General features: G+C 43.9%; 1 protein-coding gene across 4 annotated transcripts in view; it reads right to left on the bottom strand.

The window, feature by feature from the left end:
• The window catches only part of ZNF462 (zinc finger protein 462), a 170,876-nt gene that overhangs the window by 14,836 nt on the left and 128,473 nt on the right, over nt 1-27,567 (bottom strand). For 3 of the 4 annotated variants that reach the window (XM_054986705.1, XM_054986703.1, XM_054986702.1), the window contains exons 9-11: nt 19,952-20,026; nt 13,480-13,735; nt 6,819-6,955 (exon numbers count right to left, since the gene is read on the bottom strand). In XM_054986705.1, the coding sequence (XP_054842680.1) occupies nt 6,819-6,955; nt 13,480-13,735; nt 19,952-20,026 (468 nt within the window). The remainder of the gene's footprint in view (nt 1-6,818; nt 6,956-13,479; nt 13,736-19,951; nt 20,027-27,567) is intronic. The other variant, XM_054986704.1, reaches the window with a different exon arrangement.

The following is a 27,567-nucleotide window of genomic DNA, read 5'->3' on the forward strand; positions in this document are numbered from 1 at the left end:
GTACCTGCCAAGCTTTTCAAACAGTGGGTGGGAGCATTATAAGTTTGTTGGGCCGTTGTTATTGGCTACCCTCTTTCAAATGAAAACGTTTTCCACGGTTGCAACAGGGTTGCCTTCTCGGGCACTCACCACCTCGTCATAACATTCCAAAGGTGCCTGGCGAAGCAGAACGTTCGGGGATCCTGGAAAGAGGGCTTCCTGGGCATTGCATATTGTATGCATGGCAGAGGGGAAGGGCATGTGCTAGCTCCACTATACAAAGTGTAGCAATAGCCTACAGTATGCCTGACATGAATCAAAATCAGAACATATGGCATCAGCCATCAAGAGTTAAAAAATTGTCGAAGGCTTTCACGGCCAGAGAACTATGGTTGTTGTGGATTTTCCGGGCTGTATAGCCGTGGTCTTGGCATTGTAGTTCCTGACGTTTCGCCAGCAGCTGCTGGCGAAACGTCAGGAACTACAATGCCAAGACCACGGCTATACAGCCCGGAAAATCCACAACAACCAAGAGTTAGAAAACTTTAAAGAAGAGTTCTTTGGCGTTGATTATGTGTGGTGCCCTCAGGTCAGAGTTGACTTATCGCGATCCCTGGTGGGGTTTTCATGGCAAGAAACTATCAGAGGGTTTGTCATTGCCTGCCTCCGCAGCCCCCCGTCTTCATTGGAGGTCTCTCATACAATTACTAGCCAAGGTCGACCTTGCTTAGCTTCTGAGATCTGACAAGATCAGGCTCACCTGGGCTATCCAGGTCAGGGCGCACTATTTCTGTATCACCTCCAAATCACAGTCTATGATATTTCTTTTTATATATTTACCTAGGAATTGCTCCTGAAAGTTTTGGGGATTTTGTGTGTGTGTGTGGGGGGGGAACAAAACAAAAGCTAAATGGATTTCAGTGGCAAATAAATAATTATAAGTATATATGATAATGAGGAAAGTTTTGATTGGGATGATCACGCATAAATCATCCTTCCAAAAAGAGGAGTTTCTTTTGTTTTCATTACTTTGGTTTTCCAGGAGGGAAATATCCAGTACACTAAAAAGACCTTTAAATCATTTGAGCGATGTAAAACAGTAGCAATATTTAGAGGAAGGAAAAATGAAAGCCCTTAGGCGGTCTGTACTTGATAAACTGCATTCAGCACTGAGAAAATGTCAGGGCATTTTTTCAAAAGCTGGATGGGTGTAGCTTATCAGAAGACAGTAACAACTAATTGCATTATCTCTACTAAATTAAAGGGCAGAAAGCACTAGATTTGCATTTCCATAACTCTGAGGATGGGTGTGCCAAAGAAGTTCAATAGGTCAAGCTTTTAGGAAACCAAAGCTCAATTTACAAGCCAGAAGCTATTCCTTGCTTCTACTGTGTCTATGCAATAACCGGTTTCTGGTTTTAAAAATTTTCTCCTTAAAGCCTTATAAAGTCTATAGAATCACTGCTCCCTCTGTGCCTATATAAGGGAAGTTAAAAACCACACTTACAACGGTGTGCAAGTTGACAATCTGAAATCAGCAACTCAGGGCTTTCTGAAGCAGACTGATTACATCCTGTAGCCTATAACTCTTTTAATGAGAAACACATTCCTTCATTTTAACTGAGCCCATTTCTCCACCTAAAACAACCCCCTACTCTGTAAATAACCCCCGACTCCTGTTGATCTTGACCAAAATGTCTTAACTGTGCTTTAATGAAAGCTTTGGATGTGCGTTCTGTTCCGATTAACACCCATCTAAGATCATATCTCTGCTATCTAGTTAGATCAGAGTTGAGTTTCTTGCACTCTTCATTCTACGCAACCATCCAAAGCGATGGGAAAAATCTCTTACCAAAGAATATACAGCAAAGAAAAACAAAAGAAGGACAAGAAGACCAACCGTTAGACTTTTCCTAGAGTCAATTATGAACAAATCAAAACAAATGTGATGGAAGGGTTTAAGAACTCTTGAAGAGGAACATTATAGAACTAAGGAATGTGTGTATGTAGGGAATCTGCTGTGTTGCTCATCGATCAACACAACATGGGTGGAAAGGGCAATCCAAACTGGTATGTTTGTTTAAAAGTGGAGGACTTCCTAGAAGGATCCAACACATACCCCTAGTTTGGTGTAGTGGTTAAGAGTGTGGGAGTCTAATCTGGGGAGCCGGGTTTGATTCCCCACTCTTCCACTTGAAGACAGCTGGGTGACCTTGGGCTAGTCACAGTTCTCTGGAGCTCTCTCAGCCCCACCCACCTCACAGGGTGTTTTGTTGTGGGGATAATAATGGCATACTTTGTAAACCGCTCTGAGTGGGCATTAAGTTGTCCTGAAGGGCGATACATAAATCGAATGTTGTTGTTGTTGTTGTTGTTAATATGGGGGGGGTCAGTAAATTTTTTTATTTCATGTATACCTTGCCTATCTCCTGAATGGGGATTCAAAGGGGTTTACATCAGTATTCTGTCCTCCATTTTATCCTCACAACACCCCTGTGAGGTAGGTTAGGATAAGAGCATGTGACCGGGCCAAGCTTCCACAGCACAGTGGGAAATCAAACCTGGGTTTCCCAGATTCTAGTTTGATTCTCTAACCACTAAACCATGCTAGTTCTCAAGTAAAGAGGCTTGTACCTTCCAGAGTTAGTCCAAGAACTCCCTAGCGTTAGATATGGAAATCTTAGGGTTGCCCTGGGCAGCTCTCCTTAATTCTAGTAACCGAGACCAGTTACGAAACAAAAGATTTACATCAACAAGACATCAGTAAATGGCTGAAGATAAGTGACGAGACGTAAGCCTAGCAATCTAATATCATCAGATGGCATACTCCATAGTTAAGAGCCAGCTCTGAAAAGTTACTTCTGTCAATTAGGTCTGAGAGACTGAGGGCCAAGCTACAAGAGATGAATGACACAGGTTGGACACTGGTCAGCTTCCCACAAGTTTTGATGGGAAATGTAGGCAGCTTGGCGGAATGTTGGACAAGCTGGACAGTTGAAAACTCCATTGGACAGCAGTCAGAGAGCGAAGCTGCGAGACCAGGATGCCTACATTTCCCATCAAAACTTGAGGGAAGCTGACAAGTGTCCAACCTGTGTCAGGCGTCACTTGTAGCTTGGCCCTTAGTGGCATCTCGAAAAGATATGAAACTAGATCTGAGTTAGATACGGTGGGAGGAACACTAATATGGAGTCATGCTAACTAAGAGTGAGGCCAAAATCAGAGATCACAGAAATTATTTTTGGCATGGGCTTGTTCTGATTAGCATGTTTTTGAGGACACGGGGCATAACACCGCAAACCAGTTTTTCAAGTGGGAATGGGGGGGCAGGGGAGCACTCTCCCTCAGCTATGATTCCCAGGATGCTTTGCCACAATGGTTAAAATCAATGTGTGTCCGGACTCTAGATATGATCAACGCAAGCCAACCAATGGTAGTACAAAAGTCAACAGTTGTGCTTTTAAACAGTTAAGGCTGGTGATCGAATTCCACGACAAAAACTAAAAAGGGAGGCCATGATCAATAGTGTAAAGTCTTCATGACTGTTTGCTGTAGAATGGGAATGTAGTTTTATTGCTGGTGCATTAGTCTATAAATCTGGCATAATGCCCCTGTAATACACATTAATACCACAGTCTAGGCGAAGAGTGGGGCACAATTGTTCGCCCTTATTTAACAGAGTAGAAGTTTCGAATTCACATATATTACTCCTTTCACTAGGGAACTCTCAAAGGTCAGTTGAAGGCGGAAATTAAAAAATGCTATCAGAGACTGCCCCAGAGGGTTCCACAGTTAGCACCATGAACAGGCTTCTTCGGAGGCCTCTCATTTCAGAGAGCACAGCAGGCTACTCCGGAAACTTTGGGGAAACACCTCTGATGTAGGACAAAGAACTGCAGTTAGGTAAGGGGGGGTGGGGGAATGAAATAGAGGCCTACGCACAGCAAAAAGGGGCTCTTCTTTTGAATGCAGCCAAACCTCTCTCTTTAAATATTTAAATACCATTGGAATATAATGGGACGAAAAACAATGGCAAGATAAGGAACTCTGTTACCATCCCCTCTGCTCTTAGGAGACCAGCAGCTGGTAGAATGGAAAGCTTGAGTAACAGGCGGCTCCCTCTTCTCTGATTGGTCAGTTAGAACCAATCGGTTGGTTTCTGGCAGTTTTTTCGAGTCTGGGAGTCCGACAAGAAAGGTCAGACAGGTTCACCTTTAGAGTGAAGAGCGAAGTTCAGCCCTCAATTGGGCTGAACTGGCCCCGCACAAAGAGCGGAAGCACGCCTGTCACTGGCACAGTGATGTCACTTCCGGAAGTGATGTCATCACATCAGCACCAGAACAGCACATGTGCAAAACGATCCTCCTGGTACGTGCTGGTTCCCCTCCTCCCAGTGGGAGGGTATAGGGACCAGGTAACCTTGCCTTGAACAGCCCTCTTTAGTTCTTGCCCAAGCGGGCCAATGGCTGCTAAGAAGAGCCTCACGGGAGAGGCCCCGGCCCTGACAAATCAACAAAGATGTTCAGAAGGCAGACTCCTTCTTGCAGTGAACCTATGAGGATCTAGTAGCCGAATACTTCCAAGTTAACTTTCAACATGCAAAAGGGCAGCAGCAACAATGTTAAATTCATTAAGAGGTTTTTTAAAAACTTCCATGCACATTTCTGGGCCTTCTTCCAACATTTACCATTCAAAAGTTTCTTTAGCGGCACACTCCAGACACAGCTAAAGTGCCTCAGAAAATAAACCAGCTGATTCACTTACACACCCCATAAAAGAATAAAATAAAAACGAACACCACCTCTGGAAACCTCTGCGGACCCTCAGTCTTTAAAAACCTTGTAAAACAGATAGAACTTCTAGCATGCCCTGGAGGTCAACAGGCTCTGGCAGTCTGGCGCTTTAACTCCCTCAGAGGTTAAGCACAACACTGAAAGCCATTGTTTCCTTTGATATTCGCTGAGGTGGCTCTGTTACACACATTTTGAATCCCAAAGAGATCTCTGTGCTGAAGGGGGCATCTGGGAAAGTCATTGGTGTGCCTTTCCTAGACAGCCAGAAAATGTCTGCGAACTCTAGTCTCCTTGTGTTCCCCACTCAGGTTCACAAAGCAACGCAACCGCCGGCTTATGAAGTGGCGCGCGGCAAGCGCCACATAAAAAGAGTTCCTCCGGAAGACATAACACGTACAATTCTCGTTGCCTCAGCACCAATATCCCTGCTGGGGGATGCTGCTCAGTCTGTGATTGGGCAGAATGCCACCCCCGACACATGGATATGGGTTTCAGTAGCCAACAGGCCATCTCAAAGCATCAAGTGTGATAACTGTGGGCAGAATTCCCAGCTTTGAAGAGTCCAAACAGCTGTGTCTTCTGAGCTCATGAATCTGCAGCCAACAAAATCTGAAATTCCTCTTTAAATCTCTTAAGGGGGGGGGACCCCAACACACATATACCCAAGCCAAGATTTGCTGTTCTGTTCTGGAAGACAGGTGAGGCCCGGTGCCAGGCAGAGAAAGACATTCTAGGCATAACATGGCACAGAGATGGAGTCAATATATGCTTTAGCATCACATACACACACAGTTTAAAGAGGCCGTGATGAGGGCTGCATATGAAACCCAGGGGAAGAGGCTGTGGTTCAGTGGTAGGACATCTATTTTGCATGCAGAAAGTCCAGTTTGCATGCAAACTCCAGTTAAAAGCATCAGATCGTAAGAGACATGAAAAACCTGAGACTCCAAAGAGCTCCTGCCAGTCGAAATACACAATACTGACCTCAAGAGACCAAGATGTCTGACTCAGTATAAGCAACTACATAGCAAAAATTACGTTTTGAGGCAAGTAAGACCAAAAATCACCCTCCCTCGCCAGCCTGCATCTTCCATTTTTTTTTATTTCTGATTGTGAGGAAGCGGGAGGTGAACAAAAATGTTATGACTGTAACCATCATGCTCAAGATTCTAAATTTGCCACGTTCATAGGGCTTGCGATTGAGCTATGTGGTCCGTGCTGATGGACCTGGATGGTCACATACTGAGAAATAGCCAAGGTTTCTCAGCCATTCATAGAAAGTATTTTCTTAAAAAAACAATCAGAAGCATAAAAAACACCATAAAAAAACAGCAGCACAAAAACAAACAGCATAAAATGATCCCGATCTTACATTTCAATTAACAAACGTTCAACAGAAAAGTACAACCCACAGAGGGACCAAAGAGAAGGGGAAGGTCAACATTACAGGGAGACGTGAGTACTGCAAAATCGAAGCTGCTATCGAGAAAGCCCTGCTTCTGATCAAGGCCCCACAACTTTGCTTCAACCCGAGACGAAACCCGGAGCAAGAACCCTCATTGGCAGATTTTAAAAATTGGAGATGTTCATTTGAGGGTAGATTTTCCTTCATCTAGGCCGATTCCAGACGACTAACCTGAAGGCGCTGCATGCCGCCATGTTCCGGATCGCGACGGGGAAAACGCGTTATTTCGCGTTTTCCCCGTCGCGATCCGGAACATGGCGGCATGCAGCGCCTTCAGGTTAGTCGTCTGGAATCGGCCCTCCTTTGGAAGCAAACTGACTTGGGCTTTCAAGGTCAAACCAAAGAGCTTGAATGGTGCCTAGAAACTCCATTCTTAACCAGAGCAAAGACAGGCTCTTTCCTGCTTATATTCAACAGGCACACAGCAGCATTTTGGACTATCTGAATTTGATGGACTGCCCCCCTATTTAACTGTCCATAGTGTCCCCTATCAACATCCCCAATATCTTAACTTGCTGGTTCTTCACCCTCCGCCAAACACTAACCATCCCTGGAATGCTATTCTTGAGGGATTCCTTTACCTCTATGAAGGACGATATGATCAATCATGTTCCGTTTATATTTGGTGTGGTACAGACAGAGAGGACAGCGTAGATCTTTGGGTCCTTCTTCAGGAACTGCAGAATGTCCAGCTTCAACATGCATAGTAAAAGCGGATCTGTGGACACAGGGAGCAAGGGACAGCTTCAGAACAGGGTGCTGTGGAAAACAAGGTTGCACCTCCCGATAACTGTTGTTCATCGAGTCTTCTCTGCAGGCAAACATGGGAACTTCACAGAAAACACAACGATGAACCAAATGTTTTAGAGAATGCATGCTCCTATCAGAAGCTTCAAATGTCCCTCTGGTTCTATTTGTTAACGCAAGAATCATCAACATTTGCCATGAACTCCTACAAGCCAAGATACAGGTGGGGTTGGGTACTCTTAAGTGCCAGTCAGATATACCACGGTATAGACACTGGGAGTCAGCCAATCTCTGAACAGATCAACCTATGAGATAAATGAGCGGCCCTTAAAAACACCCACATCCGGAAGTGGTGCATCTATTCTAACACCACGTTTTCTACCACGTTTTTCTGCATGTCTACAGGAGGGCTGTTTCTGCACATGTTGGATAACACACTTTCAATGCATTTTAGCAATCGTTCGCAACTGGATTTTCCTGTGTAATATAGGGAAATCCACTTGCAAACGATCACTAAAAAGCTTTGAAAGTGCAGTATCCTACATGTCACATCAGTGATTAAGCTAAGCAGTGATTAATCAGTGATTAAGTTATCTTAAGCTAATACCCTGCCCTATGAAGGTAATCATGGTATTATTTATTTACACTATCCACCTTTCTTACTGAGACTCAAGGCGAATTACAGTGTGAGTCAGGACAGTCAATATCAAAGACATTTCAATAAACATGCAATGGGTATACTTTATATATGCAAATTTGCAAAGATTTAAAAACCAGCAGAAATTCAGTACAGAGCTGAAGAAACGGTGCAACAGCGCATAAGCAATTCTACGACTGACATATTAAACAACATAGAAACTACCTGGTAGGATCATACTTACAACAATAGTAGTGAAGTCTATGGTCCCTCAATAATTACAGCAATACTAATAAAGTCTGTGGTCCCTTTTTATCCCTTTACTGATGGCTTCCCTAACCCTTCACTCATTGCTCTCTCAAGACCACTTCCCTGCAGTTCAGCCTTCCTATCTGAGTAAAAAGCTCTCTTGAATAATACAGTTTTGCATCGTTTGCAGATGGCAAGGAGAATGGGAGCTTTCCTAACCTCCTCAGGTAGACCATAAAGTGGGGGCCATCACAGAAAACGCACATGTACAGGCAGCTGTTGATGTGTGGGGTGGCACCTGCTGGAGACCCTGTTCAGAGGAGTGAAGTTGCTGTGACGGAATAAAGGGAGAGAGGGGGCCCCTTGGATATGGCGGACCAAGGGCATGGGGAGCCTTGTAGGTGACAGCCAATACCATGAACTGGGCTCAGTGGCTGATAGGTCACCAGTGGAGCGAGTGCAGAATGGCTCCTGATAATAGCCGAGTTGCCGTGTTCTGCACCAACGGGAGTCTCCAAGTTAATTTAGAGGGGAGATCTATGTACAGTGCATTGCAGTAGTCAAGTCTCAATGTTACCAAGGCATGGATCCATATCCGTGCTGAGGTGGAAGGCCATCTTCCAGGCTAGACTGAGTTTGTGGATAGCGTTTTTTGCCGCTGCATTAATTTGCTTTTCAACAAGTAATGCTGGATCCAGACTAACCCCTAACCTCTTAACTGAGTCTGCAAGGGTCAGATGAACTCCATCAAAAGTGGGAAGTACGATATCCTTCAAGGTCTCTGCCTTCCCAATGAGCATCACTTCCGTCTTGTCTGGGTTTAGTTTCAATTTATTTGCTTTAAGCCATTTGATCACAGCCATCAGTCAGTGACCTCAGATCTCTATTGCATCCCATGGTGATTTGGATAGTGAGATATAGAGCTGAGGGCCACCTGCATACTGAGGGCATCCAGTTCCATAGCTATGAATGAGTTCTCCTAAAGGCTTTACACACAGGTTGAATAACATAGGAGATATAAGATTGTGCTGTGTGGAACCCCGCAAAATCATTCCCATTCTGCTCATAGCTGGTCCCCAACAGCTACCTTTTGAGTCTATTCCATGAGAAACTATTTAAACAAGTGTAAGGCATATCCCCTGATACCCACTTCTGCCTCCAGGTGCCTCAACAAGATGGCCTGGTCTACTGTATCGAAGGCTGCACATAGATCCAGGAGGAGCAACAAAGAAGCACGGCCTTTGTCTACGTTCATCGAGTAATGCCGCCAGAGCAGTCTCCATCCCATAGTCGGGCCTGAATCCTGACTGAGATGGGTCCAAAGCACCAGAGTTATCCAAGAAGACCTGGAGCTGGTCAGCTACTGCTCTCTCAGTCAGTTTGCCCAGAAAGGGCAGATTAGAGATAGGGCAGTAATTGGCCACATCATTTTTGTCTAGGGACGGTATTTTAAGTAGTGGGTGGATAACCATCTGTTTGAGCGGTCAGGGGAAGGTGCCCTGATTTACAATACATCTTACTTTAAATACCCCCATCCAACACACATTCTGGCTGGATAAAAACTCTACATAGTTTCACTTCTAAATGTATCTGAAGGGGCTTTGACTCTTGAAAGCTCATACTTTGGAAGCCTAGTTGGTCTTAAGGCGCTACTGGACTCAAATCTTGTTCCTCCAAAACCAGGACTTGAAACCATAGTTTAGTAACTGAAGATTATGTCTGCACTGACTCGGATCTCGTTCATTTGTGTAGGAGAATGAAGTGGGAATGAGATGGCAAAAGCCTGAGGGAGACGAATGGGCTGCACCATTGCAGAATGTAAGCAGGAGGTTTGCAGCCCCCCCCCATACACATGGAACCTCACACAGCAAAGGTAGGGGAGGGTTCTACCCCCTTTCCCTTCTTTGCTTTCTGCACTGGTTATCTGCTTGCAAGGAATTCTGAACACAGGAAAATATTCCAAAAAGTAAGCCCTCCACTGCAATTTGGTGTAGTCCATTGTAGAAACTCAGGTCTCTGCCACTTCATTTCCTCGCATACGAGGGCCAGACATACAAGGGGAAAGTACTACGTGGGGTTCTCACTTGTTTCAGGCATAAAGTACTGGAAAAGGAAGCTGGTGGGGCTACATGGACCATCAGTGGTGCCCCGAGGAAGCAGAAGAAAATCCACTAAGGGAGGAAACTGCTCCATTGACTCATAATTAGACATGGGCACGAACCCAAAACATTTATCGAACCAGCGGATCGTGGTTCGGTGCGGACCACGATCCCGAATTCCCGAACAGCAACAACCATCTCCCGTCCCTGAACCGAACCCGGATCGTGGATTGTGGAAAACGCAGCGGGGCGCGCCGCTGTTCCCGGCCCATGGCTATTTATAAGCATGGGTCCCATTCAGCAACACAGGAGGTCTGTGTTTGGCCATCAGAGCGGCCTATCAGGGTTTGCAGGGATGAGATTGGAGTGCCCATGGCTACAGAACACCCCCTTCCCCCTCCCTCCCCTGGGTGTCTTCTCCCAACTTGTGATTACTTTGCTGCTCCGTGGTTGGAAGGAAGCCCTGCTGATCAAGGAAAGCTGGGCTTCCATTGGGGTTTCCAGGGTGACAGAAGGAGGGCAAACAGAGCTCTGGCATTCCCCTGGCTCCATTGCCAGGGGAAAAGATTGCTGGTGCCTGAGTGTCTGGATCCCTGAACCGAGCCCGAACGCCACGATCCAGGCCTCTCCCGACCGCTGGATCGTTGGCTGTGGATGATCACGATCCGCCGGGTCACGGTCATGCGATCGCCATTTTCGTGGGTTTTTTACGTTCGTAATGCGGATTGTGCCCATCTCTACTCATAATTTGAAATAAAATCAATGCTTCTGGGGCTGACACATTCATGTTCCACTAGCTGGGATAAGTGAGGACATGGCCAAGAAGGAAGTCTGTCTCCTGGTCCCATCACGACAGAATAATTTGGAGTCAGATAAGAGCTCATACCTTACCTCTGAACGGCTCAAAATTCCATAGGAAGGGGAAACCATCATTTAAAATCATATGCTACTTCAGTTAGGAGCTGGCCTAAATTATAGTACTATATGCAAAAGTAATTGGATTGTGTTTTTAAACAGTTTATCATAAAACCCAGTGAACAAACTCATAACTGTCCCCCAGCAAAAGTTATTTAAGGAAGCAGAACAATACACAATGCAACCTCGTCTCCTTTCACTTTTACTGAAAATCATCCATAAAGTGTCTCTGAAATTCTGCTAAAAAGTTTGAATAGAATCCACTTCAATTGATTCCAAACTTAGGAGACTGAAATTTTTGCTGACTGCAGAATACCGTACAGTTGATAGGAATTCACCATTTCTTCCCCCTAGGCTGGTTTCTAAATTCCTCTTGCTTCTGGGCAGATGTCAACCTCTAACTAAAAGAGATCAGGGAAAAGGAGCTGTGGGAAGGTTTGTGTCTGCAGTTTTTTTTCCTGCTTGCACTTTTGCTCAACGCTGAGAGCACTGGCAGCTCGAAAGGCTGCTTCCCAGACTGACGCTAAAAGATGCAGGTACATTCCCTAGGGCTCCTTAGGTGTGTCAAAGTGTGAGGCTGGGGTATTAGCTGGTGCATCTGTGCAAAAGTAGGCACAAGCGGACTTTTTAATATGTCAGTCCGTGCGGCTCTTGCATTTAACTGCGCATATGAACACTTAACTGCTCTTAGAAGCAAACAAGTCAAAACCACAACTATGAATTGCTTTATTTCAAGTTTTTCATTCCCAAAGCGCACCTGCTAAGTGGGCATTCCTTAACAAATGCATTATGCTGCTTTTGGTAGTTTACAAAAACAAATGGGGCTATCTGAGTTTCCGACCCAAAATTGCATGATCATTTAAGCAACTTTGAGTGATCTTTAATCAGACCCAGCTGGCAGGCACAAGGCAGCACAAGCAGTACCGCCCTACTGGCTGCCCCCTTCTACCTACTGTGCCTTTGGCTGGCACCGGACAGGATCACTATGAGGCAGAGCAGCAATGTCCTCTCTGAGATACGAAGTGCTGGCAGCTGTGAAATCAGCTGGAACGCAGAGGCTGAGCTGAATCACCACAGGCTTACCGCTTCTTATCCTCTTCCTCCTGGCAAGGCTTGGATGACAAGAGGTGTGTGCCGCTGTGCCGCCCTGCCATACTAAGCCCCATGATCGGATGGTGTGGCAGTATGGCTGCCTGGCTGAGCAACGCCCCAACAGTCAAGGGGAGAATGCATGGATGGGGGGGGGGGGAGGAAGGATACCTCCCACTACCCCTCAGGAAGTAGTCTTCGGCTTCTCATTCCCCCTTGGGGATAGATGCAGAGGAGTTAACCATGTTAGTCTGTAGTAGCAAAATAGTAGAGGCCAGTAGCACCTTTAAGACTAACCAATAGTAAAGATTCCAGTAGCACCTTTAAGACTAACCAATAGTAAAGATTCCAGTAGCACCTTTAAGACTAACCAATAGTAAAGATTCCAGTAGCACCTTTAAGACTAACCAACAGTAAAGATTCTAGTAGCACCTTTAAGACTAACCAACAGTAAAGAGTCCACTAGCACCTTTAAGACTAACCAATAGTAAAGAATCCAGTAGCACCTTTAAGACTAACCAACAGTAAAGAGTCCAGAAGCACCTTTAAGACTAACCAACTTTATTGTAGTATAAGCTTTCAAGAGCCACAGCTCTCTCTGTCAGATGGCTCTCGAAAGCTTATGCTACAATAAAGTTGGTTAGTCTTAAAGGTGCTACTGGACTCTTTACTATTTCGCCCCTTGGGGATAGCTCTTGCCAGCTGAAAGGTTGGTTATTCCTGGTCTATGTGCTTATTTTTTAAAATTAAACTAAACTTTGCCATGATGAGCAAAATTTTGCAGGGTGAGGCATAAATATAGCCATATATATTTCCAAACTTCCTGTCTGTGCTTCCAGGAGATAAACAGAAGAATAAGTTATATCCTGAGTGGTTAGAGTATCAGACTGGGATGTGGGAGGGCCAGGTTGAAATCTCCTCTCTGCCATCCAAGATTGCTGGCTGAACTTGGGCCTGGCCTACCTCACAGGGTTGTTATGAGGAAAAAATGGAAGAGAGGAGAATAATGGAAGCTGCTTTGGGTTCGCCACTCAGGAAAAAAGAAGAGTGTCAGTTAAGTAAATAAATACAATCCTATATAACAAGACAATTTTGACTACAACCAGGGCTTTTTTTCAGCAGGAATGCAGTGGAATGGAGTTCCGGAACCTCTTGAAAATGGTCACATGGCTGGTGGCCCCGCCCCCTGATCTCCAGACAGAGGGGAGTTTAGATTGCCCTCTGCGCCACTCGGCACATAGGGCAATCTAAACTCCCCCCTGTCTGGAGATCAGGGGGCGGGGCCACCGGCCACATGACCTTTTTTGCTGAGGGCAATTTAAACTTTAAAAAATCCTCCCCTTGTTCCAGCTGACCCAAAGTGACATCATTGTGCGGTCTTGAGTTCCACCACCTCTTTTCCCAGAAAAAAAGCCCTGACTACAACCATCTATTTATCCATCCAGATTTAATGAAGCTGCTTGAAGTCGAGGGAAAAAACTTCATGCGCATGATACAAATACTTACTTAAAGCCTGTATAAAAGGAACAATCTTTACATTTAAAAAGCTTCTTTCCTCCGTGTTTGTCACGATAATGACGCCGAATACTCTGAATATAACCCGAAGAGAATTCACAAAATTCACAGTTAAGGACAGCTTCAGCTTTCTGGTCTGTTCCGGAAAGCGGGACGGGGCTAATATTGTTATTGTTCCTTGCCAGAGCTGCCGACTGGTAGTGGTTCAATTGCTGTTGAACATCCGGAGGCTCCGAATAGGAAGAATCTGTAGGGAGGAGGGAAACAAGACCTTGTAAAAACCAAGCAATTGAAGAATATAAAGGGCACAGTCGATGTCTCTGAAGTCAATGTATGTTTTAAAATTTTGTTTTGCAACTTTTTGTTTCTGGGCCTCTGAAAATGAAGGTCCATTCTCTTTTTCGTGGTTGCTTGCTCGTTGATTGTAATGATAAAACATGGCATTCTTACATGAATCAGGATAACAGGGCAATCCTAAACAGTTAGTTATACCCTTTGAAGGCCACTGAGGTTAATGGGCTTAGAAGGGTGAAATTCTGCACTGTAAGTCACTAGTGACAGAAGTTTCATTTTGCCAAAGGTCAGCTTGTACACGATACCTTTCAGTGGCCAATTCCGCACACGTTGGATAATGCACTTTCAATACACTTTATCAATCGTTTGAGGTGGATTTTTTGTTCCGCACATGAAAAAATCTGTTCCAAATGATCTATAAAGAGGATTGGAAGTGCATTATCCAACGTGTGCGGAATCACTCAGAGGGAGTACTCGTTCTTATATGCTGATTCTGCACACGTTGGATAATGCACTTTCAATGCACTTTATCAATCATTTGAGGTGGATTTTTTGTTCCGCACATGAAAAAATCTGTTCCAAATGATCTATAAAGAGGATTGGAAGTGCATTATCCAACGTGTGCAGAATCACTCAGAGGGAGTACTCGTTCTTATATGCTGATTCTGCACACGTTGGATAATGCACTTTCAATGCACTTTATCAATCATTTGAGGTGGATTTTTTGTTCCGCACATGAAAAAATCTGTTCCAAATGATCTATAAAGAGGATTGGAAGTGCATTACCCAACATGTGCAGAATCACTCAGAGGGAGTACTCGTTCTTATATGCTGATTCTGCACACGTTGGATAATGCACTTTCAATGCACTTTATCAATCATTTGAGGTGGATTTTTTGTTCCGCACATGAAAAAATCTGTTCCAAATGATCTATAAAGAGGATTGGAAGTGCATTACCCAACATGTGCAGAATCACTCAGAGGGAGTACTCGTTCTTATATGCTGATTCTGCACACGTTGGATAATGCACTTTCAATGCACTTTATCAATCGTTTGAGGTGGATTTTTTTGTTCCGCACATGAAAAAATCCGTTCCAAATGATCTATAAAGAGGATTGGAAGTGCATTATCCAACGTGTGCAGAATCAGCCAGTGTAGACAGTTCATGTATTTGGTTGAGAGCTATTAATTAAAGAGAGATCAAGTGATGTATGCAAACCAGTGCCTGAGAAAGTACCAGGTTCTCCTTTTGTCAGGAAACACACAATGATGCCTAACTGCAGCGATGCAACCAAATACATTTATTATTACGGGCGCGCGCGCGCATGCACACACACACAAAGAACAAAGAAAAGTGAGCCATCTTGGGCACTGTGGAAAGATGGGATTATAAGTATTTTCAAAAATTAAATAATATGTCCGAGACTTCACAAGCTGTCACACACTCTCAAGAATGATGTAAGTCGGTTTGGGTCCCCATTTGGGAGAAAGGCAGGGTATCAATGAAATTAATAAACAACAACAACAACAATAATACACAGGCCCAATGACTTAACAGGCTGGAGCTGTAGATTTAAAAACAATTCAGTAAACTACACAAACTCTCTGTTTGATGAATACCATCCTAACTCATTCTGGGCAGACTACATATAATGGGTCTTAACTAAAGATGGTAAACCCGTGGAAACGATTTGCAACTTTCACCATTCTTCTCTGCACCTCTTCCAAATATAAATGTGAGATCGAGGGCAGGAATACGGTTGTGTAGCTCTGTAATCTGTTTTACCAGTGATATTTCTTTAAGATTGTGTCTGCTGGGCTACAATTTAAGCAGGAAGACTGATACAAAGGGAGGAAAATCATTCACTCTTGTCCTGTGCCTCCATATTTCCCACTGAAAATCGCTACCCCAAGTCGCTCCTTCTCCGACATGGGAGAATTCCTTTCCTGTATGTTTTCCCAAACAGAATACAAAAGAGCTTCACAGGCATCAATTTTTAGCAGGTGAAGAAAACAGGGGGAAGTGAAAGGGTTAAAAAGACCTTGATCCTGCCCCCGCTGCCCCCAACATACATTCTGGTTTTCCCTATACAAATCTTAGACTTGGGACCCCCAGGAGCAGTGTGAAGGAGCATTTTGAGCTGCAGCAGGACAGAGGTCAGAAAGACATGCTCCATGTGCTGGAATCCTTCCGTTTGTGGAAACATACCAATGAATCCAAGTATCAACAGCTGCACTGTATTGCTTTTTAAAAATCAGTATGAAGGATGATAGAATTACAAAGCAATATGTTTTAAAAGGAGTATGGAGGGAAAGAAAGGTGAAAGGTACCAATCATTCTACTCTTCTTTGGTGCAGTTTCTTAAATCAGATTTTGGACTAACTTTTGAGGAAAATCTCTGGATAAATTCTTTACCATGAAAGGGATAATAAAAATATTTGAGTTGAAGTAACTGGTACTGTCTGAAAGGAAAAAAGCAGATTTATATACTGTGAACCTTCGTTCTTTTATGCATCAAGTACACCAGAATAAATGACAAACATTTTATATGTCACCTATATTATGGCTTCATTGGACATAAATATAGTGACATACATACATTTTCATACTGGCTAGACTTACAGGGACTTAATTTTTAACAGAAAAAAAGAGATGAAAACTTAATCTACCCTGAAATTCACGCATCACATCACAGATGCAAAATTCAAAAACAAGTTATGAAACAATATGCTAGCAAGGAGCATACATAAAATGTAAACCAAGACATCCTGTACTTGAGGTTTACACAGAGGCAACATTTGAAAGATACCAGATCCCCCTAAAGGGAATATCCAATCACAGAAGCAGTGTTCTCAAGTTTTGCAACCATAAGGAAAAAAATCCACGTAGAAGTCCAAAAAATTTCAACAGACCTTGGATGTCATTAAAATGGAAAGCCAGAGACATGAGATTCATAGCGGGGTGGGACAGATAAGCTAAAGACAAAAATAGTAAAGCTAGAATACCTAACAAGAGGAAGGAGAGGTCCTGAAGCTCTGTTTTGAATGTCAAAATTAAGAATTCACCCAGCAGGTCTTTCTGTAGGTTTTCAAAAAGGTATTTTTTTGTCTTTTCTCCCTATCAAACTGTACTTCAGTATACAGTTTAGAGGATCTGGGAGTACTGTTGTTCAACATTAGATTATAGTGTTGATTTACCTCCTAGCTCAGTGACTGACAACTGAAAGTTCTTATACAATGTATTAATTTGTTAACTTATTTGGACTCCCAAGCCCCAACTTTTCGCCATGCTCTGTTATGGGAAGGCAAGAAAACGAGTCTGACTTTAAGCCCAGGCTTGAATTCTTTAAATCTGGGTTCAAAATCCTTCACAAAACATTGTAGTGGAAGCCCTGGTCAACTGCAGCTTTGGGGCGCAAGGAATTTTTCATTTCAGCCCCCCCACAGCAATTTTTCCAGCAGGATCCACGAGTAAAAGTGTTACCGAATCCTTTAACCATGCTGGTTTCGTAAAAGATTTTTAACGCTTCGTATTCTAGTTTTTCCTTCAAATTAAAAACAAAAACACAGAAAGTATAAACTTGGTATTTATATAAAATGTTGCCTGATATGTCACACTGTAACAACTAAAAGAAAAGAGTAAATCATACTGAAAGTGCAATTTCTAGAGCGGAAAAAAATATGTTAATCTGTATTTTTCACGTTGGGTGTCTACTTCTGTTAGGCTTTTTTTTAAAAAAATGGAAATGCATATGATCAGTGCACAAGAAGGTGCTTTAACATACACAGACACGGTAGAGTCTATGAATATCATTTCCTGTTATAAGGCTGTCTGTATTTATGTCTAATACATTGTATAGTTATATCCTGCACTCTTGCTCTGTCAAAATGTTCCTTTCATTTGGGTTCTCAAATAAAATCTAAATTACAACTTCCTACATTATCACGTGGAAGGAAACTAGGACTGGCGTGTTTGTAGATCAGCAGTCTCCAAACTTTCTGAGCTCACAGGCATCTTTGGAATTCCAACACAGTGTGGTGGGTGCAACCGCGAAATAGCCACCAAAGGAGGTGGAACCAACCACAACATGTCAGGCAGTGAGGCCGTGCATAACTTTAAAAGTAACTCTTCAAAATTTCAGGTAAAGTTCTGTTTAACAGGTTGGCTTTTAAAATTAATATTTAAAAATATTTTCTTGCACACACATTCAGGCACAGTGTAGATCTTTATATCAGGCTGAGAACTCCTGTTGTAGACTATGACCGTTTCCACACGGCTTACCTTGTTCCGGAAAACAGCGAAATCTTGCACGAAAGCACGCAAGAAGATGCTGTTATCGCGTGAAATCGCGCGAGAAGACACTGTCTTCTGCGATAACAGCATCTTCTTGAGCAATTTCGCTGTTTTCCGGAACAAGGTAAGCCGTGTGGAAACAGACTATTTGTTTAAAAAACAAATTTTACACAATAGTTTTTTTCTTAATTGTCTGTCATCAATAAAAGCTCCTAAGGTTATACAGTTGAACTGTAAATTTTTCAGGGATAGTTATTATAGCCAAGGCTTTAATTCGTGTTTTGTAATGGAGGTTTTTAGAATACTTTAATTTATTCGTTGTGTTCTATATAGTTTTGTTCACTGCTCTGAGGGCTATTTGCAAGAGCGTATACAATTCTAAACAAATAAAGCAACTAATCACAACACTATTGATTTTTAGGAGCTGATTGATTAGACTCTGCAATAATCTCAGATTGTTGCTTTGTAACAGATAGGCCATAATATTGAGGCCCACCAGAATGGGAACAAATGAGAAATGGCTCACAGAACAGTCTGGGAACAGCCTTACTGAAGCTAAATTGAGCAAGAAGCGTACTCCATGTGAACTTTTTAATGAAGAGCTGAATATATAAGTAAATTATATATATTTTTCTCCCTTATTCATCAAAGTACTTTTGGGCTGTAATTAGCGATCAAAGCGCTGAATGGTGCTGAATGAATCTAAAAAGTACTGTTCTATACAGGTAGGATATGGGTGCATATACAGTGATAAAAGTAACATCTGTTAAGGGCAGGTAACTCAAATGAAGAATTTAAGCTTTGGTCAAGCGTCTTGAATGGAATTTAGAAGTATCTGCAAGGAAGCCAGACACTAAGAGCCAAAACAGACGAGATGCTTGATGCATGGAGGATACTCGTCAGTTTCCCGCAAGGGTCTACAAGAAGTGTAGTGAGAAAGAACCTCTGCCGGGGAGAAGAGGGAGAGCCCTCTCTTTCGCCACCGCCACCTCCCCAGCAGCAGGAGCACCTCAGCAAGGTGCGCGAGGCACGAGCCCCACGCTGGCTCCCTGCATCCTCCTGCTGCTGGCAGCCCCAGAAGTGTGAGGACGGGGCAGGCCTGCTCAGCTCTTCCCCTGCTCAGCACCCGTGAATCATTTTCCAGCTCCCGCTCGGATCCCAGCCCCTCAGTGGGAGAGCACACTCCAGCTGCTGCCACCTTGTCCTTCTGGCATGCTCGGCTCCCTCTGGCTGCGGAGTGCATTTAGGGAAGCAAAGGGCGCAACTGGAAGCAGCATGTACCGCCTCCGAGCCCAGCTGAGCTGCAGCCGCTGTCGCTTCCCATTCTCCGTCTCAAGCCGCTGAGGCTGCACCGGAGGGGCTTGGCTGGCAGAGGTTCTTTCTCACTACACTTCCCATGGACCCTTGCGGAAAACTGACAAGTGTCCTCCACATGTCAGGCGTCTCGTCTGTTTTGGCTCTTAAGTTTTTGAGCAAAAGGGATGGGGCAAAAAGCCTCTGATGGCTTCGGATTTTTGGAGCAAAACAGCTGGTGAAGTGTAACTTGTAGTCACAAACAGCAAAACCCTTTATTTTGTGCACCATCAAGGGCTTGTGTACCTTTACTGGAATTTCCTTCTTTGAACATCGTTTTTGGAAACTCTCTTCAATCTCAACAGAAGTTTGTTGTGGAGCTTGGGAGAGGCTGCTGTTTAAGGAACACAGGATAGGAATAACTATTGAAAGAACTGGCAGACCCTTCCTCAAATTCATGAAAGCCTCTATGGTTCCCCCCTCATTTTTATCCACAGCAGCCCTCTGAGCTAGGAAAGAGGAAGATGGTGGCCCATGGTCACTCACAGACGTTTCAAGGCTGGGCTGAAATTCGAACACACCTTCATGGTCTAAGTCCACTCGTCCAAACTTGGCTCTTGGATCCTGGCCACATGCAACAGGAGAAAATGAACAGCCTGTGGAAACATAGGACAGACTACTGTATAGATCCTAAGCAGGCCAAGAGACCGTAACACTATTCCAGGTGGCTGCTCAGATGCCACAACTATATGATAAGCCTCTGAAATACCCTGGCAGACTGGCAGACTCTGTGACTATTTCTCCAGCCACAAGAGATGTGGGGCCTTGGTTTGCAATGTTCCCTAGCGAGGGCCTGAACATTTACTGGCATGCAAATTCCAGTGCTTAGTGATTCATCATATCACCTAAAGTTATGATTTTTCAAAAACATATGGCTAATCCTAAGAAGAGTTACTCCAGTCTAAGCCCGTTGACTTCAAGACTGGGGTAACTTTTCTTAAGACTGCACTGTAAATATATCTGAAATAATCAAAATATGGCAAGAGCCATGCACGGTGTAGAGGTAGAGGGTCATACTAGGATCTAGGAGACCTAGGTTCAAATCCCCACTCTGTCATGGAAGCTAGCTGGGTGGACTTTGGGCCAGTTACACACATCACAGCCTATCCTATCTTGACAGCGTTGTTGTGAGGATAAAAACAGAGGAGAGGAGAATGTTGTAAGCTACTTTCAGTCCCCATTAGAGAGAAAAAGAGGTTATAAATGAAGCAAATAAATAATAAAATGCTAAAGTGGGTTACAAAACACAATTTCTGATAGTATATGCATAACTTCCCCCCCTAATGATCATACATCTGCCATAAGCAACTATTGCATCAGGGATACAAATGGGTACAATGTGATTTTTTTTAGTTTTCAAAAAAGATTTAATAAAAAAATAAAACAATCCTTATAAAGAATAGAAATAAAAATCTGAGAACAACAGTGAGAGATCTATGTCTCAGCAGCCTGAAAAGGTTTAAAAAGAAGTCCATCCACAGCTGACGTCTATCCGCTGTACAGTCAAACACTGATAAATGCTGTAAGGTCCTCAATCCACTGAACTAAAGGAGGTACAATATGATCGCACACACCCAGATATCTTCCTCCAGTGAGGAATATCCTCTGAAGGGCTCGGACAAATGTCCTCATCTCCCCTTTAGCTGACCCTCACATGCTCTCAATAGTCCTAGAGCAATGGGCACGGGCAGCTCTCATCCGGTCCTTTCCCCAGCCAATTTAAGTTAGGACACAAAATCCTCTTTTCTCCATTCTTAGGGAGCTCACTGAGCTCCTTAACCTGTTTGTCAGTGACCTCGTTTTGCTACCTTTGTGATTGATACAAATCATCCATTTTTCCATTAGTAATAGTAATAACAACAGGAAGAATGGGGAGTGTTCCTTGTATGCTATCATGGTACAAAAGACAAGCGGAACTACCCCGGGTTGCAATTCGGGAACAGTCCCCAATTATAGCCCTGTAGGAAGCTTGAGCCTCTCTCCTAGATACCGTTCAGTCTTCTTTCCCTACAGCAGCCGGGTCCTATGCTATCACAACCAACATGCACACAAGGAAGAAAAAAAAAAGGAAGCCAGGCTGCGAGGGGGTTCCTTTTTGCCTTGGTAAATCTTGGACTGTCCCCTAACATCCATGTTGCATGCATTCCCCCAAGGTACAGGATGGCATGATATACCAGGATGTCAAATTAACCAAAGAACAAAACCACAAACTAGGTTTTAGATGCATCTGTTACATGACAATTTTTTTTTTAAAAATCAGGTATTTAATAAATGAATATGTATAGAGGCAAGAAAATATGCATCACTCTTCCTTTAGCAAGCTAAAATGCTAAAGGGCAATTTAAGCAGAAGCAGATTCAAAAAAAGACAAGCTGAGACTGCCCCCCTCCCCAAAATGATGACTTCTGAAGGTAACAGCCATTTTTCTAGAATGAGAAGAGAGTATTGCCAAGCTGCAAGGCTGTGTGCTCTAAAATTCCACTAGAGTTTACACTAATGTAACTTAACAACAACAACAACAACAACAACAACAACAACAACAACAACAACAACAATATAGTAACATTTGATTTTTATACCACCCTTCAGGATGACTTAACACCCACTCAGAGCGGTTTACAAAGTATGTCATTATTATCCCAGCAACAATCACTCTGTGAGGTGGGTGGGGCTGAGAGAGCTCTGAGAGAGCTGTGACTGACCCAAGCTGGCTTCAAGTGGAGGAGTGGGGAATCAAACCCGGTGCTCCAGATTAGAGTCCCACGCTCTTCACCACTACACTAAACTGGTTTAAGAGTGATTTTTTATAAAAATTAATCAGAAAAAAATAATTAGAAATACAATGCAATTGGGAAAAAATGAGGGACAGAATCTATTTGGATTCAACATATAGGGGATGGAGAGACACAGGAGAGGGGGAGAACTAGAAAAATGCAACAAGTCACACTTACAGTTTTATTAATTGGCAAGTAGTTACATATTATACACCTCAAAGTTTGACAGCGGAGGTGGAATAATAGATAGAGAGAAATGACCAGCAGACTTAATTACAAAACTTCACAGCTGGATACTTCATCACACAGGGGGAAATATGGGTCACAGCAGAGTTTGGCCACTAGATTAAGGATATGGCTGGATCTAATATACTGCAAAGAGTCTCACCGATAGAAGGATAAACAGACACACAGAGCTCTCGACCATTTCCACACACCAGCAAGAGAAATACACAGCTTGCTTGCTGTGAACCTCACTCCAGTTTTCTTCCTACACATAACCTCCTAGTTTGGAAATTTTCACCCTAACATGACACATTTAATAGCAACGAGAAATGTGTTTTCAGCAGCGTGGGAAGTAGGGACGTGAAGAAACAAGAGTTCAATAACACGACAGATTTGCTCATTCTGCACAGACACGAGGGAGGATGTGGCAGTCAGACATTTCCGGTTTTCCACTGAGGGCCGTATTTCCAACTGAGAAGGGGCTGAAGGTAACGGTAAGAAGTAGCTCTGCCTATTGACTCACAAATAAAGGGCTCTTTAACCGTTTGTAAGGTGAGTGGGCAATAACAGAAGTTGAGTTAACATTGTCCCTTTAACACCTCAGTGGCTCACTTCTGTTTGTGTTTTGGTTTCTACTCAGGAGATATACTAAAAGAGACAACCGCAACATACTCGCTGCTGCTCTCTGGAAGGCAGTGGGTTCAATGTCTGATCCATGCTGAAGAAAGCAGATGAGAGGAATCTATAGGATGGAAGGGTCTGCTGAGAACCTTCCCCTGAAACGGTTCCCTTGAGAACGGGGTTCAGCTGCCTAAGGCACTTGAAGCAGGTTGCTAAAAGGGCTTTCTTTCATCTTGCGGCTATACTCTGCCTTGAATCTCAGTGAGAAAGGAAGACTATAAGCTATAAATAAGGTACATTTATCCTACAATCGTCGTCCTTCCTAGATTCCACCAGGCAGATCCATGCTTCTGTAACTTTTCGGCTGTAACATACATAATGTGGGGGCTATCTTTGAAGAGAGCTTGGGAAGATTCAACTGTACACAACATGGCAGCCCACGGGAGGTGGTTCTGTTCTGCTACTGTCTGCTCAAGAGCCTTTTCTACCGCCACTTGGAATGAGCTTTTCTCCCCCCCACCCCGCCCTGCCACTTTTATCCTACTGTTCCTTTGAATAGCTCAGAACAACCTGCACGCTTCCCAGATAGTCTCCAATCTAGGCACCTGTCATAACTTAGAGTCAGTGTGGAGTAAGGGTCATTGTGCTGGACTGGAGAGAGGAACCTGTATTCGGATCTCCACTCCCCAGTAAAAATGTTCATCCTTGACATGCTCTGCTCAGATTGTCCCTATTGTTTTCTTCCGCCCTATCGAATTATTTTTCATTGACATTAACTCAATGCGGGATCTGACTTAGGTATGTATGGAAACACAACAGTCCCCAAGCAGCTCTTTAAAATACTCCTGAATCCCAACTGTACTGATTCTACTTGCAGAGCCCAATGGTTTCATAGTCTTAATTCTACGTACATGTGGATGGAAGTCCTCCAGCTATTCGTAATTCTGAGAGAGCCAGGAGGGGACTCCTACTAACATACTAACATACTTCAAACCAGAGGTGGTGGAACTCAGTGGGTTGCCTTCGGAGAAAATGGTCACATGGCTGGTGGCCCCGCCCCGATCTCCAGACAGAGGGGAGTTTAGATTGCCCCCGCACCGCTCCAGCAGCGTGGGGGGCAATCTAAACTCCCCTCTGTCTGGAGATCAGGGGGCGGGGCCACCAGCCACGTGACCATTTTCAAGAGGTTCTGGAACTCCGTTCCCCCGCGTTCCAGCTGAAAAAAAGTCCAGCTTCAAACACATCATCTTGCTAGTGCTCTCAGAGAGAGAGAAAATGAGCAAGAGCCACGTCTGTTCCTGTCTCACTCCATTCTGTCCTCCTCAACAGTCGCAGATCTATTCTAAAACACTGGTTCCTTGTTGCTGAAAAAGAAAACCCATGGAAGACTCCTTGCTTGCTTGTTTTTTTTTGCAATCCTGCTGTCTTGTTACTATGTGAGACTGTAATAGTACAATTCTTATAACTTAAAAAGAAAATCATTCTAGGAAACAGATGGGCAAGCAAAGCTTTCCTTTGCACCCCAAGCAGCAGCCCGGGAAGTGCTACAAAACCCCAAATGAACAGACATATGGAAAAACAACCAGGAACACCGAAACGGTAGGAAGTGCAAATCATACATGCTGCAAGCAATGTAGAATGGAACAGAAGACCCAGGTTATCCATTAGCATGGGTACAGTTTTGGAGTTTTAAACACCACGAAAGAAGAATGAAATGCAACAAAAAGAGAGAGAGCGAGAGAGAGAGAGAGAGAAGTTTTGTAATAATAGTTCAGAGAGTGGAAGACAACCATCTTCAGGAACGTGTATCCAGCTCTCCTTTTATGCCCCCCAAGAAATTATACAGCAATCTATCAAGGCTGGATTTGGAATCCTTTGATCGTCTCAGGCCATTTAAAACAGCTTTTTGAAAGGATACATTGTAGGTATATAGAAGGTATTGCCGAGGGCAACCAAGAAAGATGTGGACTCTAGGAATGTTAGCTATTCAGAAAGGTTGGAAAGATGTTATCTGTGTTCCTTTGAAACTTTTTAATCTTTCTCTCCCTTTGAGTTATATACGTGCAAGTCTGAATGGATTAGAGAGAGGACAAATGCTATACAACTTCTTGAGCAAGTGTCAAATTCCCTTAGAAGGAAAATGAACTCAACCTAAAGAAATTTAAAATGAATTTGGAAGGCGCTTGGCTCCATACTGCTCTCTCTGAAGCCTTTAAAAATAAAATTTGCCATTGATTATTCACTAGATGCAAAAAGGAGAAAACACAAAGCCAGGATTGTAAATGGGTTACAATGTGATGGCCCATCAATTACAGAGAAACATAATGGGAGACATTTATAAGAACACAGAAGAAAGAGCCAGAAAGGGAAGTAAAGTGGAAGAAAACCAGCTAATTTAGTCAAAAATCCTAAAGAGGTCTACTCAGAATCCTACTCAGATCTATCCAATGGGGTTACTCACAGGAACATGTTTTTTGGGTTGCACTATTCATCTCCCTTTCTAGTAAGGACTGTTTGCAATGCAACTGGAAGAGAAGATGCAATACTCCGCAATAAAAGAAACATTTGGAAATGTGCAAGTAGGACTAGCTGCCAAGCACTCCTCTAATCACAAGAGCAGGATAGAAATGCTAATGAGAAGGGATCCTTTCCAAAGATAAAAATGAAGTTAGTACACCCAAGTGTTCAAAGACAATCACAAAAAGGACGAGGAACCCACAGACAAATTGGATGTTACAGTACATAACCTGCGTAAAGCCAAAATTACACATATTAAAATTTCATTAATTTCAATGGTAAAAATTAAGCATGTGCATTATGTTTCCCACTGAAAACAAAGCGCTCCATTTTAGCTGAATCATACTTAACATCCATGCTTCTTGTAATCTACAGAGTGAATCATTTCAAGTCTTTCCTAACTTGGGACTGTCCCCTCCCACTGCCTGCTACAGGTGGGCATATTCTGCCTCACCTGTTCCTAGGCGTTTCTGATTTATGCCAATGGTTGCCAACGGGCCTAAAGAAAAATGTTCTGTCCCTTTAATAAAGGCTTCATGCTCCGAGCTGAACAGCCCAGGCTAGCTCAATGTCATCAGATCTCAGAAGCTAAGCAGGGTCAGCCCTGGTTAGTTCTTGGATGGGAGACTACCAAGGAAGTCTAGGTTGCAAGGCAGAAGCAGGCCATGGCAAACCACCTCTGAACATCTCTTGCCAACAGGGTTGCCATAAATTGAACTCGTGCTGAATCTCATGCAACACAAAAGTGGCAAAGAAAGCATGGAACGGATTTTGAGAAACCTGCTTTGGATCTGGAACGACGGGCCCTAGAGTGGAACGATGGTCCCTGCGATTAGAATCTGTTCTCTGCAACTGGAATCACAAATCCTAGAATGGAATGAAATATCCTAACCCTACATTTTAATTAATGTTTCTGGAGGTTGGGCAATGATTCCTGAATCACTCGTGCCTCATTAGTTGCCCTGCTTGTCAGCTAGGGTTTCCTGGTGCCTGCCGGTGGTGGGAAAACTCATTATCGCCCGGCCACCGGTAGGCAACCCAAACAAATGCACAACATGCACACTCCCAGCTGGGCGCAACAGTATCACTTCCAGAAGTGACGTCATTCTGTTGCCTGTGGGAGTGCTCCCATGCTTCCTGCAAGGCCGATTCTGGCCCCAAACAAGCCGATCCTCACTGTTCTCAAACAGCATTCTTGTCATTTGTTTGTGCCACTGAAGTTAAATGGAATAAAGGGAGGGGGGGTCCTTAATGTTGTAAGAGAGGATCTTCAGGTTTGGAATCTGAAGTTTTCTGCTAACTAGGTTGCAACCCATGTAAACTCCAGCTTCCTTTTCCATACTTTGCTTTCCCAGAGCCGAAACAGACGAGACCCCTGATGCGTGGAGGACACGCAAGGTTCCATGGGAAGTGTAGTGAGAAAGAACCTCTGCCAGGGAGAAGAGAGAGAGAATCCCTCTTCTCCCTGGCAGAGGCTCTTTCTCTAGACATCTCGTGTAGTCCACTCGGCTCCCTCACTCGGCCACCGGTCCCCTTGCTCCCCTAAAAACACTCCGCAGCCAGAGGGAACTGAGTGTGTGGGCAGCGGTGAGAGGGAGCCGATCGTGGTCAGAGGGAGCTGGCAGCGGTGATTGGCTCCTTGTCCCTCTCACCCCCGCCAGCGTGCTCCTTTTCCTCCCCTAAATGCACTCAGCTGCCTGAGGGAGTCTGCCGGCGCAATTGGCTCCCTCTCACTATACTTCCCGTGGAACCTTCTGGGAAACTGACACGTGTCAGATGTCTCGTCTGTTTTGGCTCTGAGTCTCTATTTGAGAAAAGTGAGGTAATAGGAGCTAAGACCCTGACTCTGTATGCCCAGGTGTGGAACTGGCCAACCCCCTCCCCATGCTTCTGTGTGTTTTCTCTGAAGTAAATCCTATTTAATTCAATGGGGCTTACTTACAAGGCAATCCTATGCCCAGTGATACAAGCCAACATGGACTTTATTGTGAACAAAACTA

Source organism: Eublepharis macularius, chromosome 8 (assembly GCF_028583425.1).
Source record: "Eublepharis macularius isolate TG4126 chromosome 8, MPM_Emac_v1.0, whole genome shotgun sequence".
NCBI classification, from domain to species: domain Eukaryota; kingdom Metazoa; phylum Chordata; class Lepidosauria; order Squamata; family Eublepharidae; genus Eublepharis; species Eublepharis macularius.